The sequence below is a fragment of the Oncorhynchus mykiss genome, chromosome 16 (genome assembly GCF_057628025.1).
Source record: "Oncorhynchus mykiss isolate SJ-2025 chromosome 16, ASM5762802v1, whole genome shotgun sequence".
In the NCBI taxonomy this organism is placed as follows: domain Eukaryota; kingdom Metazoa; phylum Chordata; class Actinopteri; order Salmoniformes; family Salmonidae; genus Oncorhynchus; species Oncorhynchus mykiss.
This window is the reverse complement of record NC_143037.1, coordinates 51932275-51950749: the sequence shown is the minus strand read 5'-3', so window position 1 is coordinate 51950749 and position 18475 is coordinate 51932275. Positions and strand designations below refer to the sequence as shown.

The following is an 18475-nucleotide window of genomic DNA, read 5'->3' as shown; positions in this document are numbered from 1 at the left end:
ATGGACGAGCAATGTCAGAGCGGAATAAACTAAGACACCGTAGAATAGAATATAGTATTTACACAGTGCCTTGCGAAAGTATTCGGCCCCCTTGAACTTTGCGACCTTTTGCCACATTTCAGGCTTCAAACATAAAGATATAAAACTGTATTTTTGTTGTGAAGAATCAACAACAAGTGGGACACAATCATGAAGTGGAACGACATTTATTGGATATTTCAAACTTTTTTAACAAATCAAAAACTGAAAAATTGGGCGTGCAAAATTATTCAGCCCCTTTACTTTCAGTGCAGCAAACTCTCTCCAGAAGTTCAGTGAGGATCTCTGAATGATCCAATGTTGACCTAAATGACTAATGATGATAAATACAATCCACCTGTGTGTAATCAAGTCTCCGTATAAATGCACCTGCACTGTGATAGTCTCAGAGGTCCGTTAAAAGCGCAGAGAGCATCATGAAGAACAAGGAACACACCAGGCAGGTCCGAGATACTGTTGTGAAGAAGTTTAAAGCCGGATTTGGATACGAAAAGATTTCCCAAGCTTTAAACATCCCAAGGAGCACTGTGCAAGCAATAATATTGAAATGGAAGGAGTATCAGACCACTGCAAATCTACCAAGACCTGGCCGTCCCTCTAAACTTGCAGCTCATACAAGGAGAAGACTGATCAGAGATGCAGCCAAGAGGCCCATGATCACTCTGGATGAACTGCAGAGATCTACAGCTGAGGTGGGAGACTCTGTCCATAGGACAACAATCAGTCGTATATTGCACAAATCTGGCCTTTATGGAAGAGTGGCAAGAAGAAAGCCATTTCTTAAAGATATCCATAAAAAGTGTTGTTTAAAGTTTGCCACAAGCCACCTGGGAGACACACCAAACATGTGGAAGAAGGTGCTCTGGTCAGATGAAATCAAACTTGAACTTTTTGGCAACAATGCAAAACGTTATGTTTGGCGTAAAAGCAACACAGCTCATCACCCTGAACACACCATCCCCACTGTCAAACATGGTGGTGGCAGCATCATGGTTTGGGCCTGATTTTCTTCAGCAGGGTCAGGGAAGATGGTTAAAATTGATGGGAAGTTGGATGGAGCCAAATACAGGACCATTCTGGCAGAAAACCTGATGGAGTCTGCAAAAGACCTGAGACTGGGATGGAGATTTGTCTTCCAACAAGACAATGATCCAAAACATAAAGCAAAATCTACAATGGAATGGTTCAAAAATAAACATATCCAGGTGTTAGAATGGCCAAGTCAAAGTCCAGACCTGAATCCAATCGAGAATCTGTGGAAAGAACTGAAAACTGCTGTTCACAAATGCTCTCCATCCAACCTCACTGAGATCGAGCTGTTTTGCAAGGAGGAATGGGAAAAAATGTCAGTCTCTCGATGTGCAAAACTGATAGAGACATACCCCAAGTGACTTACAGCTGTAATCGCAGCAAAAGGTGGCGCTACAAAGTATTAACTTAAGGGGGCTGAATCATTTTGCACGCCCAATTTTTCAGTTTTTGATTTGTTAAAAAAGTTTGAAATATCCAATAAATGTCGTTCCACTTCATGATTGTGTCCCACTTGTTGTTGATTCTTCACAAAAAAAATACAGTTTTATATCTTTATGTTTGAAGCCTGAAATGTGGCAAAAGGTCGCAAAGTTCAAGGGGGCCGAATACTTTCGGGAAGGCACTGTACATATGAGATGAGAAATGCAAAATATGTAAACATTATTAAAGTGACTAGTGTTCCATTTATTAAAGTGGCCAGTGATTTAAAGTCTATGTACAGTTGAAGTTGGAAGTTTACATACACCTTAGCCAAATACATTTAAATACATTTTAGTCCTGACATTTAATCCCAGTAAAAATTCCCTGATGGCCACTCCAATACCTTGACTTTGTTGTCCTTAAGCAATTTTGCCACTACTTCGGAAGTATTCTTGGGGTCATTGTCCATTTGGAAGACCCATTTGCGACCAAGCTTTAACTTCCTGACCAATGTCTTGAGCTGTTGCTTCAATATATCCACATCATTTCCTCCCTCATGATGCCATCAATTTTGAAGTGGAACGACATTTATTGGATATTTCAAACTTTTTTAACAAATCAAAAACTGAAAAATTGGGCGTGCAAAATTATTCAGCCCCTTTACTTTCAGTGCAGCAAACTCTCTCCAGAAGTTCAGTGAGGATCTCTGAATGATCCAATGTTGACCTAAATGACTAATGATGATAAATACAATCCACCTGTGTGTAATCAAGTCTCCGTATAAATGCACCTGCACTGTGATAGTCTCAGAGGTCCGTTAAAAGCGCTTCGCGGTTGAGATTGTGTTCTTCGGCTTGCAAGCCTCCCACTTTTTCCTCCAAACATAACGATGGTCATTATGGCCAAACAGTTCTATTTTTATTTCATCAGACCAGAGGACATTTCTCCAAAATTAGGTGCCTCGACAAATTTCTTCAGCCTCCTGAGGTTGAAGAGGCGCTGTTGCGCCTTCTTCGCCACACTGTATTTGTGGTTGGACCATTTCAGTTTGTCAGTGATGTGTAGAAACTTGAAGCTTTCCACCTCTACTGTGGTTCCGTCGATGTGGATAGGGGGTTGCTCCCTCTGCTGTTTCCTGAAGTCTACGATCATCCCCTTTGTTTTGTTGACGTTGAGTGAGAAGTAATTTTCCTGGCACCACACTCCCAGAGCCTCCTCCCTGTAGGCTGTCTCGTCATTGTGAGTAATCAAGCCTACTACTGTTGTGTCGTCTGCAAACTTGATTGAGTTGGAGGCGTGCGTGGCCACGCAATCATGGGTGAACAGGGAGTATCGATGATGTGCTTGGATGGTACTATGGTGTTAAATGCCGAGCTATAGTCAATCAACAGCATTCTTACATAGGTATTCCTCTAGTCCAGATAGGATAGGGCATTGTGCAGTGCGATGGCATCGTTTGTGGATCTATTGGGGCAGTAAGCAAACTGAAGTGGGTCTGAAGTGGGCCCTCGCTTCATGTCAAATCCTCAAAAGTCGCTGCGAGAAGCAGCATCGCATTTTTATTTTATAACAATAGGAAATGCAATTTCATTACCAAAGCGTGTTTTCACCCACTAATTGTCTAAATTAAAGACAACCAGAAATGAGAGATAAGATCACTTCAGACAGAAAAGCTACAAAGGTCATAGGTCACTCTCTTAACCTACGAGGTCTGGAGCCTGCTGGTTTTCTGTTCTACCTGATAATGAATTGCACCCACCTGGTGTCCCAGTTCTAAATCAGTCCCTGATTAGAGGGCAACAATGAAAAAACGCAGTGGAACTGGCTTCAAGTTCCAGAGATGAGTTTGAGGGTCATAGGTTATAGTCTAATTCTGTGCATGACATATCTTTGGGGTGTCTGTGGGACTAACCGGGGTCTGCTGAGGAACTGTCGTTGCATATGTGCAGGTCTAGACGAGAGATGAAGGTGTGGTAGGAGGACTCTTTGACATCGTGTTGATCAAAGTACTGGTCCAGGGTACTGGGGACTCCACCACTGGGAGAGGGTGGAGGGTTTGTCCATAGAGAGTGTATACCAGGGGAAGGTGGTGCAGTCTAACACAGAGAGAATAATATCAACAATATGACTGCAATTAGTACACAGGCTATTATAATATCTATACAAAATGTTTGAGTGAGTAGATAGACAGTTCAGTAATATAGTTAGACTTGAACTGCAGTACAATATAAGTGTGGGCTGCAGACTCTGTACTGTTTCTAACACATAAGAGGAAGGCAGAAGGATGGTACCTGTAGGGACTTTGCAGCCATGCTCTTCCTCTGCTGGGCAGACTTCTCCATAGCCTCGCTCAGGGACTTGGCGTAATGGATGACAGCTTTGAGCTGAGAGTCCGTCAGCACCCACAGCAGGTCATCCAGGATGAAGAGTAGCTTAGAGGCCAGCACGTTACAGTCCTTCAGCTGGGGTATGATTAAAGAGAGGAGAAACCTGGTTAGTCGTCATAAGACAATAATTTTACTGCTTAGTCAATGACACAATGTTGTTTGTTTATTTACCTATGATACACCATGAGAACAGTTGCATTTGAGAAACTGTAACATGGGGAAATTGTTGGGGAAAAGTCACATCAAGAAAACTACACCCCCATGGCCCAGTCTTACCCTGCGCTTCAAGGCAATGCGGATGCGTCCCTGGTTGGTAATGAGGCGTAGTGGGGTACTGTTCAGGTCCTGGTCCTCACTCTCTATGGCATCGGCCTCGATACGCAGACTCTGCCAGTTGATCTCCTTAAACGTCAACACCTGGGAGGTTGGACAGACAGACACAATATACATATTAGGGAACCAGTCTGTAGGAGGAGCCAGAAGTAAACTGGCCAAACAATCTTTGTCTTTACGAGACAAACAGGGAGACCATGTAAAAGAGGTCATCTCTGAGGCTTACGCATATGCATTTCCTTTCCCTTGATTACTGGAACTCATTTAGAGGGGCAAAAAAATCTTAACAAAAAAAACCCCACTAAACAATTGGCCTAATTAAGTGATTTACTGCTGGCCTGAAAAATAGATACAGTGACTCTGTAACCTGGACATGCTGTACTAACTGTATCATGTAACCTGGACATGCTCTACTAACTGTATCATGTAACCTGGACATGCTGTACTAACTGTATCATGTAACCTGGACATGCTGTACCATGTAACCTGGACATGATGTACCATGTAACCTGGACATGCTGTACTAACTGTACCACGTAACCTGGACATGCTGTACTAACTGTACCATGTAACCTGGGCATGCTGTACTAACTGTACCATGTAACCTGGACATGCTGTACTAACTGTACCATGTAACCTGGACATGCTGTACTAACTGTACCATGTAACCTGGACATGCTGTACTAACTGTACCATGTAACCTGGACATGCTGTACTAACTGTACCATGTAACCTGGACATGCTGTACTAACTGTACCATGTAACCTGGACATGCTGTACCATGTATCCTGGACATGCTGTACTAACTGTACCATGTAACCTGGACATAATGTCCTAACTGTACCGTGTATCCTGGACATGCTGTACTAACTGTACCATGTAACCTGGACATAATGTCCTAACTGTACCATGTAAGCTGGACATGCTGTACTAACTGTATCATGTAACCTGGACATGCTGTACTAACTGTATCATGTAACTTGGACATGCTGTACTAACTGTATCATGTAACCTGGACATGCTGTACTAACTGTACCATGTAACCTGGGCATGCTGTACCATGTATCCTGGACATGCTGTACTAACTGTACCATGTAACCTGGGCATGCTGTACCATGTATCCTGGACATGCTGTACTAACTGTACCATGTAACCTGGACATGCTGTACTAACTGTATCATGTAACCTGGACATGCTGTACTAACTGTATCATGTAACCTGGACATGCTGTACCATGTAACCTGGACATGCTGTACCATGTAACCTGGACATACTGTACTAACTGTACCGTGTAACCTGGACATGATGTACCATGTAACCTGGACATGCTGTACTAACTGTACCACGTAACCTGGACATGCTGTACTAACTGTACCATGTAACCTGGGCATGCTGTACTAACTGTACCATGTAACCTGGACATGCTGTACTAACTGTACCATGTAACCTGGACATGCTGTACTAACTGTACCATGTAACCTGGACATGCTGTACTAACTGTACCATGTAACCTGGACATGCTGTACTAACTGTACCATGTAACCTGGACATGCTGTACCATGTATCCTGGACATGCTGTACTAACTGTACCATGTAACCTGGACATAATGTCCTAACTGTACCGTGTATCCTGGACATGCTGTACTAACTGTACCATGTAACCTGGACATAATGTCCTAACTGTACCATGTAAGCTGGACATGCTGTACTAACTGTATCATGTAACCTGGACATGCTGTACTAACTGTATCATGTAACTTGGACATGCTGTACTAACTGTATCATGTAACCTGGACATGCTGTACTAGCTGTATCATGTAACCTGGACATGCTGTACTAACTGTATCATGTAACCTGGACATGCTGTACTAACTGTACCATGTAACCTGGGCATGCTGTACCATGTATCCTGGACATGCTGTACCATGTAACCTGGACATGCTGTACTAACTGTACCATGTAACCTGGACATGCTGTACTAACTGTATCATGTAACCTGGACATGCTGTACTAACTGTACCATGTAACCTGGACATGCTGTACCATGTAACCTGGACATGCTGTACTAACTGTACCGTGTAACCTGGACATGCTGTACTAACTGTATCATGTAACCTGGACATGCTGTACTAACTGTATCATGTAACCTGGACATGCTGTACCATGTAACCTGGACATGCTGTACCATGTAACCTGGACATACTGTACTAACTGTACCGTGTAACCTGGACATGCTGTACCATGTAACCTGGACATGCTGTACTAACTGTACCACGTAACCTGGACATGCTGTACTAACTGTACCATGTAACCTGGGCGTGCTGTACTAACTGTACCATGTAACCTGGACATGCTGTACTAACTGTACCATGTAACCTGGACATGCTGTACTAACTGTACCATGTAACCTGGACATGCTGTACTAACTGTACCATGTAACCTGGACGTGCTGTACTAACTGTACCATGTAACCTGGACATGCTGTACTAACTGTACCATGTAACCTGGACATGCTGTACTAACTGTACCATGTAACCTGGACATGCTGTACCATGTATCCTGGACATGCTGTACTAACTGTACCATGTAACCTGGACATAATGTCCTAACTGTACCGTGTATCCTGGACATGCTGTACTAACTGTACCATGTAACCTGGACATAATGTCCTAACTGTACCATGTAAGCTGGACATGCTGTACTAACTGTATCATGTAACCTGGACATGCTGTACCATGTAACCTGGACATGCTGTACTAACTGTACCATGTAACCTGGACATGCTGTACCATGTATCCTGGACATGCTGTACTAACTGTACCATGTAACCTGGACATAATGTCCTAACTGTACCGTGTATCCTGGACATGCTGTACTAACTGTACCATGTAACCTGGACATAATGTCCTAACTGTACCATGTAAGCTGGACATGCTGTACTAACTGTATCATGTAACCTGGACATGCTGTACCACGTAACCTGGACATTCTGTACTAACTGTATCATGTAACTTGGACATGCTGTACTAACTGTATCATGTAACCTGGACATGCTGTACTAGCTGTATCATGTAACCTGGACATTCTGTACTAACTGTATCATGTAACCTGGACATGCTGTACTAACTGTACCATGTAACCTGGGCATGCTGTACCATGTATCCTGGACATGCTGTACTAACTGTACCATGTAACCTGGGCATGCTGTACCATGTATCCTGGACATGCTGTACTAACTGTACCATGTAACCTGGACATGCTGTACTAACTGTATCATGTAACCTGGACATGCTGTACTAACTGTACCATGTAACCTGGACATGCTGTACCATGTAACCTGGACATGCTGTACTAACTGTACCATGTAACCTGGACATGCTGTATCATGTAACCTGGACATGCTGTACTAACTGTACCGTGTAACCTGGACATGCTGTACTAACTGTATCATGTAACCTGGACATGCTGTACTAACTGTACCATGTAACCTGGACGTGCTGTACTAACTGTACCATGTAACCTGGACATGCTGTACTAACTGTACCATGTAACCTGGACATGCTGTACTAACTGTACCATGTAACCTGGACGTGCTATACTAACTGTACTGTGTAACCTGGACATGCTGTACTAACTGTATCATGTAACCGGGACATGCTGTACCACGTAACCTGGACATTCTGTACTAACTGTACCATGTAACCTGGACATGCTGTACCGTATAACCTGGACATGCTGTACTAACTGTATCATGTAACCTGGACATGCTGTACTAACTGTACCATGTAACCTGGACATGCTTTACTAACTGTATCATGTAACCTGGACATGCTGTACTAACTGTACCATGTAATCTGGACATGCTGTACAATATATACTGTGGCTTGACAGGAAGGAAGGTGAACACAGGGGGAGGCATATGCATAAATGCAATATAACCGTGTTAATTAAATCATATGAGCGTACCTCTCCTCTTTTTGGGTCTGTGATGCGGGTGTAGCGGAGGTCAGTCTTCTGCCATTTGGGGTTGAGACTGTTACCCTGGAGCTGCCAGAGCTCGAAGGAGGCGTGGAAGGCACGGGATTGCACCTTGATGGTGATAGAGTTGATGATGACTGACATACCCTCCACCACCTTCTCAGCAAAGCCATACTCACTGCAGAAAGACATAGGAATAGAACATTTGATGAGAATGTAGACTTTATCACATTATTACTAACAACATATGAACAATTGCAAATAACTATGTACCTATCCTTTCACTGGTAAAGAGCATGAACAGTAAAATCCCTCAAAAGGTTCCAAACAGAGAACAGATAAGGCGTACCTCTGGCCAGCAGTGATGGCAATAGGGGAGGGGCCATTTGGGGCCCGGGGCTCCTCACACGTTCTCATCTCCACTTCTACTTTGTCCAGGAACTGCAAGGATACCATGGGTCAACATTGTAGGCTATAGCCTGAGGCCACACCCTGATAGCAGTATAACAACATGAAACCAATAAAATCTGTTACAAGAGAAAGAAAGGGAGAGGGACAGATGGAGAGCGAGAGAAAGAAAAAGAGAAAAGTCAACAAACTCATGGAGGAATAGAACAAAGGGCAGAATTCATACCAGGCAAATAGGGCTGGTCTTCAACTTTGTCCACTGTATCTAAGGGAGACAAAACAGCAGGGACCAGTCATGCACAAACACTTTCCTCAGCACTGTTCTACTGGAATGTTTATCATTCACTGTGCAAAAGAGAGCTTACACCAAGAAACACTGAGGCTTGTGCTTTTAGACCTCTCCTTACAGACTAATATCTGACCTAGACTGGCTTCAAACTAGTAATACTGAAGATAAAAGGGACACCAGGGCCCTACAGAGGCAACCCACACAGAGCTCATCTCCTCGGATCTAGTCCACATCTCCCTAAACAGGCTGATCTATTCAGGGCTGTGGCCGGTGCTGTTGCTAGCCTCTGACCTTTTGTGTTCTTCCACGCTGTTTCTCACTCTGTTATCTTGAATTAGCAGTGGGTCTAGAGACACGTGCACTGATCTCAGTGTTATCTCTTGCCTATTCCCTTTTGGATTTTTTAAACATCTTAAACTCCAACCATATGCCTCCTGTGTCTGCATTTGGGTCTCGCCGAGTTTCATGATAGTTCAAACTGGCCATGACATACCCAGCAGACTTGGACCAGCTCCTACAGGGAGCCACCATTGGGAGACATCAGGAGTCTCTACAGGGCCTTTTGGAAGGGTTCAGTTCCTTGATGGAATGCCACGACCATGGGTTAAAGGCTATTATGGAGCAAATCAGGGAGTTAGCTCAGACTGTCTGCTACCTCTGAAAAACCCCATTCACCCAGTCATTTTTCCCCCCTATCTGTGGTGAGTTTGTACAGCCTATCCCGACTCCCCGAGAACCCCGCTTACCTCCTCCAGAACGATATTCTGTGACTCCTGGTACCTGCTGGGGTTTTCTTTCTCAGTACTCGATTATTTTTGAGCTAGAGCCATCTTCGTTTTCTTCAGACCGATTGAAGATAGCGTATATAATTACGCTAATGTCGGGAAGGGCGCTCTCCTGGGCTACGGCAGTTTGGGAACAACAATCTGCCATTTGCGGTCATTTGGAGGAATTCATGGCAGAGGTGAGAAGTTTGAGTCTCTTGAGTATCCGGGAGAAAGGCAGCCAGCAAACTGTTTGACTTAAGTCAAAACTCCCGTAGTTTTCACCTGTTTCACCTGTCACCTGTTTCACCTGTCCTCGTTATTGTCTCCACCCCCTCCAGTTGTCGCTTGTTTTCCCCAGTGTATTTATCCCTGTGTTTCCTGTCTCTCTGTGCCAGTTTGTCTTGTATGTCCAAGCCTACCAGCGTTTTTTCCTGCTTTGCCTTTTCTCCTTTCTGTGTGTTTACTATGTTATAATTAAGTATATGATTTGATAGCAGTCTGATTGAGCGGTGGAAGGCAGCAGCAGGGTCATAAGCATTCATTCAAACAGCAGCTCTTGGCAATGCTGGGATGCACAGCGCTGTTAATGACTTCAAGCCTATCAACTCCCAAGATTAGGCTGGCAATACTAAAGTGCCTATTAGAACATCCAATAGTCAAAGGTATATGAAAAACAAATGGTATAGAGAGAAATAGTCATATAATAACTACAACCTAAAACTTCTTACCTGGGAATATTGAAGACTCATGTTAAAAGGAACCACCAGCTTTTATGTTCTGAGCAAGGAACTTAAACTCTAGCTTTTTTTTGCATGGCACATATTGCAATTTTACTTTCTTCTCCAACACTGTTTTTGCACTATTTATTTGAGACTAAATAGATTTTATTTATGTATTATATTAAGTTAAAATAAAAGTGTTCATTGTTCATTCAGTATTGTTGTTGCCATTTATTACACACACACACACATATATATATATATATATATATATATCGGTCGATTTAATCGGTATCGGCTTTTTTTTGATCCTCCAATAATCGGTATCGGCATAGAAAAATCATAATCGGTTGACCTCTAGTGTGGAGGCCTGGAGATTCTAAACGTGTTTATGTTAATTAATGGTCAATTACAGTGAGACCGGCAGTATTTTGCATGACAATAACCGGCTGACAAAATGTCATGACCGCCACAGCCCTAGGGAAAGACTGATATGGATTTGACATGGTTTATCAGAAGAACACAGTTATCTCACCCTGATTGCAGCCTTGTTGCAGTAGACCCGGGTGACAGCCAACCAGGTGGGAAGGTCCAGCATGTTCTGCAGCACCTCCTCATCCAGCTCCAGATTGGACAGCTGACCCTCGCCCTTCAGCGTGCTGAGGTTGATCTTGTCTGGGGACAGGTTCTTGGTGAACCTTCATACAAAGGAATGGGAGAGAGGTTAGTTAAGGAAACCACTGAGATGTGTGTTGCGTGTGTGACGTAAACCAGACATATTGCTGCTTTCACCAATTTCTACATATGTTTGTGTGGTTTACAAGGTTTAGGAAGCTATGTGAGACACTGTGATTGAAATTAGATGCTAGTCTGACCAAGGTCGGCTTTTGGCAGTGAGATGTAATTGTGAGGTTCATGCTGTAGGTCTAATTGAATCCCAGGCTGTAGTAACAGTCAGTGTCTCGGCCAGAGTCCCGGCCAGAGTCCCACCATAGCTCTCCATCTGGCTTCATTGACCTTACGCTCCACTACAGATTAAAATTAGCTGCTGAGCCATTTGCCAGAGCAAAACCACACAGTGAAACGGCGGTGGTGAGGAGTAGGCTAGCTGTAACGTTTTCTGAAACGATGATTACCAGCATGTGGCAACAAACAGACCAGTTAAGTGTTCCAATCTACCACACTCACCAACAATTATGACCTTTTATTGCACTCATTAAAACTAAAACCTGACATTTCAGACCCAAACACAAAGGCTGGTGTTGCTTGGGTTTTGGCTGGTGGTAACATAGATAAATGCCAATACACGAGGTCTGACTCACCAGTCCACTGTCTGGTTAACATATTGTAATGCTACTGAGACAAGTGAAACACTGGTTCAAGATGATGTCAGGGGCTCGTCCAGTAGCCTAATAAGCCAAGTGCAGCCTTTGGTATATAGCAAGTTCCAACAGCCTGACTTTATTAATGAGAGGGCTACATTTGGAAAGCTGAGATACCAGTATAACAGAGCATCAACCGAAGTCCAACAAGATTTGAATTAGCCTGCCAGTACAGGAACATGCCTGTTATCAGTCGTCAGCTGTAGGGCAATTCCACGGAAATTGTATTATGCTTTGACAGATTTCTCACTTTAAAATGTATGCCAAACAAAAACCATTGATTTCAAAGTTTAACAAACCATACAATTAACACATTTACTGGAAGAACTGTGCAGATGCAAAGTTTGGTAACAGAATTGAAGTAAAACTCCCTCAGGTTTTTTATGTGACCGCGTTTTCCAGAAACGGTTACACATCTGCTCTGAATTCTGATTCAAAGATGTCTGCAGAAAGAATGGGGTGTCAGCCATGACATGGCACCTTGAGTGTCACAGTAGTAGGTCAAGTGGATTTACAGCCATGAACAGAATTACATTATGGGTCATTATGGGTCCCTGATCTGTACTATACAGAGATACGTAATTATGAATGGAATTCTCTTCATGGTGATGTATCCTGAATAGGTAAAAATATACAATATCCTTATTTTGCATATTTGTGTATTATTCTAAACACTGGATATTATTCTAATGAGCTCCGCCCCTAAAGACCACATTTGATTGGCCCGGACCAGACCAAATCTAAACCAATCATAGCCATCTATGTGTCAAAGGTTTGGACATCCCAGTAGAGCACAGTACAGTAAATATGTTCAGTACAGTACATTATACTGTACTTTACTCGTGTGCGCTACTGTATTCGACTTTTGTTTCCTTTACTGTTCTGTACTCTCCTGTACTGAATTTTGCTGTCCAAACTTGTGAAACAAACCTCTGATTGGTTCAGTGGGAAAGGATGCTTGTTGAAGTAAATGTTAAGAGGGTAGATGTCATGGTAGGTGTCAGTAAGAGCCGGGAGAGGTGACATTAACTGGACAGAGAGAAGAGCGAGAGAAGAGAGAGAGCGACAGAGAGCAAGGGAGAGTGAAGGGTTGTCTAGACTGTTTTTACAGCCTTTCTTTTACCACAAGACAGAAAGAAAACTGTTATGAGCTGAACATAACAGTATGCCAGTGGAAGATATGACAGTAGCAGGTCACCCAACTGTGGTTTGTGACTACTATGGATTTCCCATTGTAGCCAATTGCAATAATTCCATTACTGATTTTTCTGTAATTTCGTTACTGATTAAATCAACAGAATTCCGTGTTTGAATCACTTAATAATTTATAAACAAACTTAATATCAGTAAAAACACTAATTAGTAGGTCTACCTTTTCTTACTTCTGTCAACTTTCATTATCTTCCCTCTTCTTGACTCAAGACACTTCAGCTTTTCATTTGAATGAATTTGTGAACATTTCTAAAAACATAATTCCACGTTGACATTATGGGGTATAGTGTTTAGTAAATCAGTGGCACAGAATCTCTATATAATTCATTTTAAAATTCAGGCTGTAAAAACAAAAGTGGTAAAAGTCAACGGGTGTGAATACTTTCTGAATTGATTTTGAAGCTTTCTGGTCAAACAGACTATATCCTACCTTAAGTCTAAACCAGTGCTGATCAAAACAGTTAAATATGCTATATTGTAATGTTGCTCAGTAAAATAATAGACCTACAAAATATTAGGATACAACTATTCGCTGCTCTCAGTCTGGCGTTGATCCTAAACAAATCATCCTACTCAAATATTCAATATCTAACTATAGATCACAAATCAATTAGCTTATTTTAGATACAACAGAAAATTAATGTAAAGTTCACTGCCAGGCAAGTCAAAACAATTTACCTGGATTGTGCGGCAATAAAGCTGAATTTTTTTACATTTCGAATCCATTTGGGTCAGATACAGACCCAACCCAATTTGGAGACGATTCGATCTCTCCTCGGACATGTTTTGGGGTCGGCTCAAGGGTGTCCACATTTAAAATACCCAAATGGGGGACAACAGGATGATTTGGCAGAACAGCGTAACCTACATGAATAAAAACATTTGGCCACACCACACTCCCTTCCACCCCCCCATGATAAAACATGTTTTTACTATTCAGCTAACCATCCTGAAATCTCATAAGAAATTAGATGGTGTTTCTGGTGTAATTGTAATTTATGCTCCACATTAGGGCTGTCCCGACAAAAAAATCAGTCTGTTCTTTCGATCAATCAACTTATTTTTACATATATAGACACAGCCGATGTTTTAAACAAATCAACAATATTCACTGAGCTTGTCTGATGCTTTACGTACACTGTTTAATAAATAAAGTAATGCAATTGCCGAAATGGAACAGTTTATTTATTGTTTAAGCTAATTATTCAAGGCTTGCTTTATTTTAAATTTCAAACTAAAACGCTTGATTGCATTTTAAATCATGAATGACTCGCATGCTGTGTGATGACAAACAAATGAATGATTGACTGACTGACACAGTAGCCTATATAAGTATTGAAATATTGTCAGTCCTAAGTTTGTTATGGTATTAAGACTGAACAGGATACGCTCTTAGGCTTACAGCTGGTGGTTATACAAGTCTGCTATACTAAGCCTACTACTGATAATGACATTACTTATTATCATGAGGATGACCATAATAATAGTAATAATAACAATAAGGAGATCAAGAAAATGGAGCGTAATTATTATTATTATAATAAATATAATTTCGGACAACTTGGAACAGTGTAAACACTAAATTATAATTAATACCAGAGAGGCTGTTCTAATGAAAGTGTAAAGTCTTTATTAAAGCAAGGCAAAGATTAAGAACAGACAAATTTGTGAAATTGTTTACTTGACATGTACAGTCATGGCCAAAAGTTTTGAGAATGACACAAATATACATTTTCAAAGTCTGCTGCCTCAATTTGTATGATGGCAATTTGCATATACTCCAGAATGTTATGAAGAGTGATCAGATGAATTGCAATTAATTGCAAAGTCCCTCTTTGCCATGCAAATGAACTGAATCCCCCCAAAAACATTTCCACTGCATTTCATCCCTGCCACAAAAGGACCAGCTGACATCATGTCCGTGATTCTCTCATTAACACAGGTGTGAATGTTGACGAGGATAAGGCTGGAGATCACTCTGTCATGCTGATTGAGTTCGAATAACAAATCAAATCAAATGTATTTATATAACCCTTCTTACATCAGCTGATGCCACAAATTGCCGTACAGAAACCCAGCCTAAAACCCCAAACAGCAAGCAATGCAGGTGTAGAAGTACAGACTGAAAGCTTCAAAAGGAAGGTTGTGCTTGGAATCATTGTTCTTCCTCTGTCAACTATGGTTACCTGCAAGGAAACACGTGCCATCATCATTGCTTTGCACAAAAAGGGCTTCACAGGCAAGAATATTGCTGCCAATTGGATTGCACCTAAATCAACCATTTATCGGATCATCAAGAACTTCAAGGAGAGCGTTTCAATTATTGTGAAGAAGGCTTCAAGGCGCCCAAGAAAGTCCAGCAAGCACCAGGACCGTCTCCTAAAGCTGATTCAGCTGCAGGATCGCGGCACCACCAGTACAGAGCTCGCTCAGGAATGGCAGCAGGCAGGTGTGAGTGCATCTGCACACACAGTGTGGCAAAGACTTTTGGAGGATGGCCTGGTGTCAAGAAGGGCAGCAAAGAAGCCACTTCTCTCCAAGAAAAACATCAGGGACAGACTGATATTCTGCAAAAGGTACAGGGATTGGACTGCTAAGGACTGGGGTGAAGTCATTTTCTCTGATGAATCTCCTTTCCGATTGTTTGGGGCATCCGGAAAAAAGCTTGTCCGTAGAAGACAAGGTGACGCTACCATCAGTCCTGTGTCATGCCAACAGTAAAGCATCCTGAGACCATTCATGTGTGGGGTTGCTTCTCAGCCAAGGGAGTGGGCTCACTCACAATTTTGCCTAAGAACACAGCCATGAATAAAGAATGGTACCAACACATCCTCCGAGAGCAACTTCTCCCAACCATCAAGGAAGAGTTTGGTGATGAACAATGCCTTTTCCAGGATGATGGAGCACCTTGCCATAAGGCAAAAGTGATAACTAAGTGGCTCGGGGAACAAAATATAAATATTTTGGGTCCATGGCCAGGAAACTCCCCAGACCTTAATCCCATTGAGAACTTGTGGTCAATCCTCAAGAGGCGGGTGGACAAACAAACAACTCACAAATTCTGACAAACTCCAAGCATGGATTATGCAAGAATGAGCTGCCATCAGTGTGGCCCAGAAGTTAATTGACAGCATGCCAGGGCGGATTGCAGAGGTCTTGAAAAAGAAGGGTCAACACTGCAAATATTGACTCTTTGCATCAACTTAATGTAATTGTCAATAAAAGCCTTTGACACTTATTAAATGCTTGTAATTATACTTCAGACTTCCATAGTAACATCTGACAAAAATATCTGAAGACACTGAAGCAGCAAACTTTGTATATGTGTCATTCTCCACTTTTGGCCACGACTGTACAGTGCCTTGCGAAAGTATTCACCCCCTTGGCATTTTTCCTATTTTGTTGTTTTTGGGGGGTTTGTATAATTTAATTTACACAACATGCCTACCACTTACACTCCATGCAGTTTGGCTTCAGAGCGAAACACTCCCCAGAAACAGCCAATTGCTTTCTTCTGGAAAATGTGAAGTTCAAGATGGACAAAGGGGACATTGTTGAGGCTGTGTTTCTGGACCTAAGGAAGGCTTTTGATACTGTTAACCATGAGATTCTCATCACAAAATTGTCCAAGTTCAACTTTTCCCCCGATGCCTTGATGGATGAAATCATACCTTGAAGGCAGAACTCAGTGTGTCAGAGTAAGCTATGAGCTGTCGCCCACTCTTAGCTATGATGTGGGTGTGCCCCAAGGGTCAATACTGGGGCCCCTCCTGTTCAGCCTGTACATTAATGATCTGCCTTCTGTCTGTACTAGGTCTGAAGTTCAAATGTATGCAGATGATACAGTGATATGTGCATGCAAAGAGCAAACCACAAGCTGCACAAGAACTCACTACTGTAATGGTCCAGGTTACAAAGTGGCTCAGTGACTCGTGTTTGCTTCTCAATGTGAAAAAAACTGTTTGCATGTTCTTCACAAAGAGGGCAACAGATGCTACTGAGCCAGACGTCTGTGTCAGGGGAGAAGCTCCAGGTGGTATCTGATTTTAAGTACCTTGGCATCATGCTTGATTCCAACCTCTCTTTTAAAAAGCATGTGAAAAAGGTCATTCAGATAATCAAATTCAACCTAGCTAATTTCCGATTTATACGAAATTGTTTGACTACAGAGGTAGCAAAACTGTACTTCAAATCTATGATACTCCCCCACTTAACATACTGCTTGACTAGTTGGGCCCAAGCTTTCTGTACAACATTAAAACCTATTCAGTCTGTCTACAAACAGGCTCTCAAAGTGCTTGATAGGAAGCCCAATAGCCATCATCACTGTTACATCCTCAGAAAGCATGAGCTCCTGAGTTGGAAAAATCTTGTGCAATACACCGACGCATGTCTTGTATTCAAGATCCTAAATGGCCTGCCCCCCCCCCCCCCCCCCCCCCCACTCAGTATTTTTGTTAAACAGAAAACCCAAACATATGGCAGCAGATCCACAAGGTCTGCCATGAGGTGACTGTATACCTTAAGGATAAGCACCTTTAGTAAATCCGCTTTCTCTGTGAGAGCTTCCCATGTCTGGAATACACTGCCATCAGACACACATAACTGCACCACCTATCACACTTTCACAAGATGTATGAATACATGGCTAAAGGTCAATCAGATTTGTGATCATAATCCCTAGCTGTGTATTGCCGCTTTCCATGTTGTCTGTTGTCTGTAGCTTGTGAGCTATGGACAGATACTCCAATATCTGCTGTGGAGCTTTGCAGCTCCTTCAGGGTTCTTTGGGCTCTTTGTTGCCTCTCTGATTAATGCCCTCCTTGCCTGGTCCGTACGTTTTGGTGGGCGGCGGCCCTCTCTTGGCAGGTTTGTTGTGATGCCATATTCTTTCCATTTTTCCATAATGGATGTAATGGTGCTCTGTGGGATGTTCAAAGTTTCTGATATTTTTTTATAACCCAACCCTGATCTGTACTTCTCCACAACTTTGTCCCTGACCTGTTTGGAGAGTTCCTTGGTCTTCATGGTGCCGCTTGCTTGGTGGTGCCCCTTGCTTAGTGGTGTTGCAGACTCTGGGGCCTTTCAGAACAGGTGTGTATATATACTGAGATCATGTGGCAGATGATGTGACACTTAAAGTCCACTTGTGTGCAATCTATTTAATTAATTGTGACTTTGAAGGTAATTGGTTGCACCAGATCTTATTTAGGGGCTTCATAGCAAAGGGGGTGAATACATATGCACACACCACTTTTCCGTGTTTTATTTTTTAGAATATTTTTTTTAACGTTTTTTTTTCTCATTTCACTTCACCAGTTTGGACTATTTTGTTATAGGGATAGGCGTTCCGCTAGTGACCCACCACGACAACATCCAGTGAAATTGCAGCGCGCCAAATTCAAAATACAGAAATACTCATTATAAACATTCATAAAAGATACAAGTGTTATACATCGGCTTAAAGATGAACTTCTTGTTAATCCAGCCGCTGTGTCAGATTTCAAAA

At 42.3% G+C, this 18475-nt stretch overlaps 1 protein-coding gene across 2 annotated transcripts in view; it reads right to left on the bottom strand.

Annotated features, from left to right (window-relative positions):
- Positions 1–18475, bottom strand: part of LOC110492182 (bridge-like lipid transfer protein family member 3A) — a 47300-nt gene that overhangs the window by 14116 nt on the left and 14709 nt on the right. For both annotated transcript variants that reach the window (XM_021566270.3, XM_090203202.1), the window contains exons 2-8: positions 10908–11070; positions 8824–8862; positions 8539–8630; positions 8178–8367; positions 4155–4295; positions 3783–3953; positions 3404–3587 (exon numbers count right to left, since the gene is read on the bottom strand). In XM_021566270.3, the coding sequence (XP_021421945.2) occupies positions 3404–3587; positions 3783–3953; positions 4155–4295; positions 8178–8367; positions 8539–8630; positions 8824–8862; positions 10908–11070 (980 nt within the window). The remainder of the gene's footprint in view (positions 1–3403; positions 3588–3782; positions 3954–4154; positions 4296–8177; positions 8368–8538; positions 8631–8823; positions 8863–10907; positions 11071–18475) is intronic.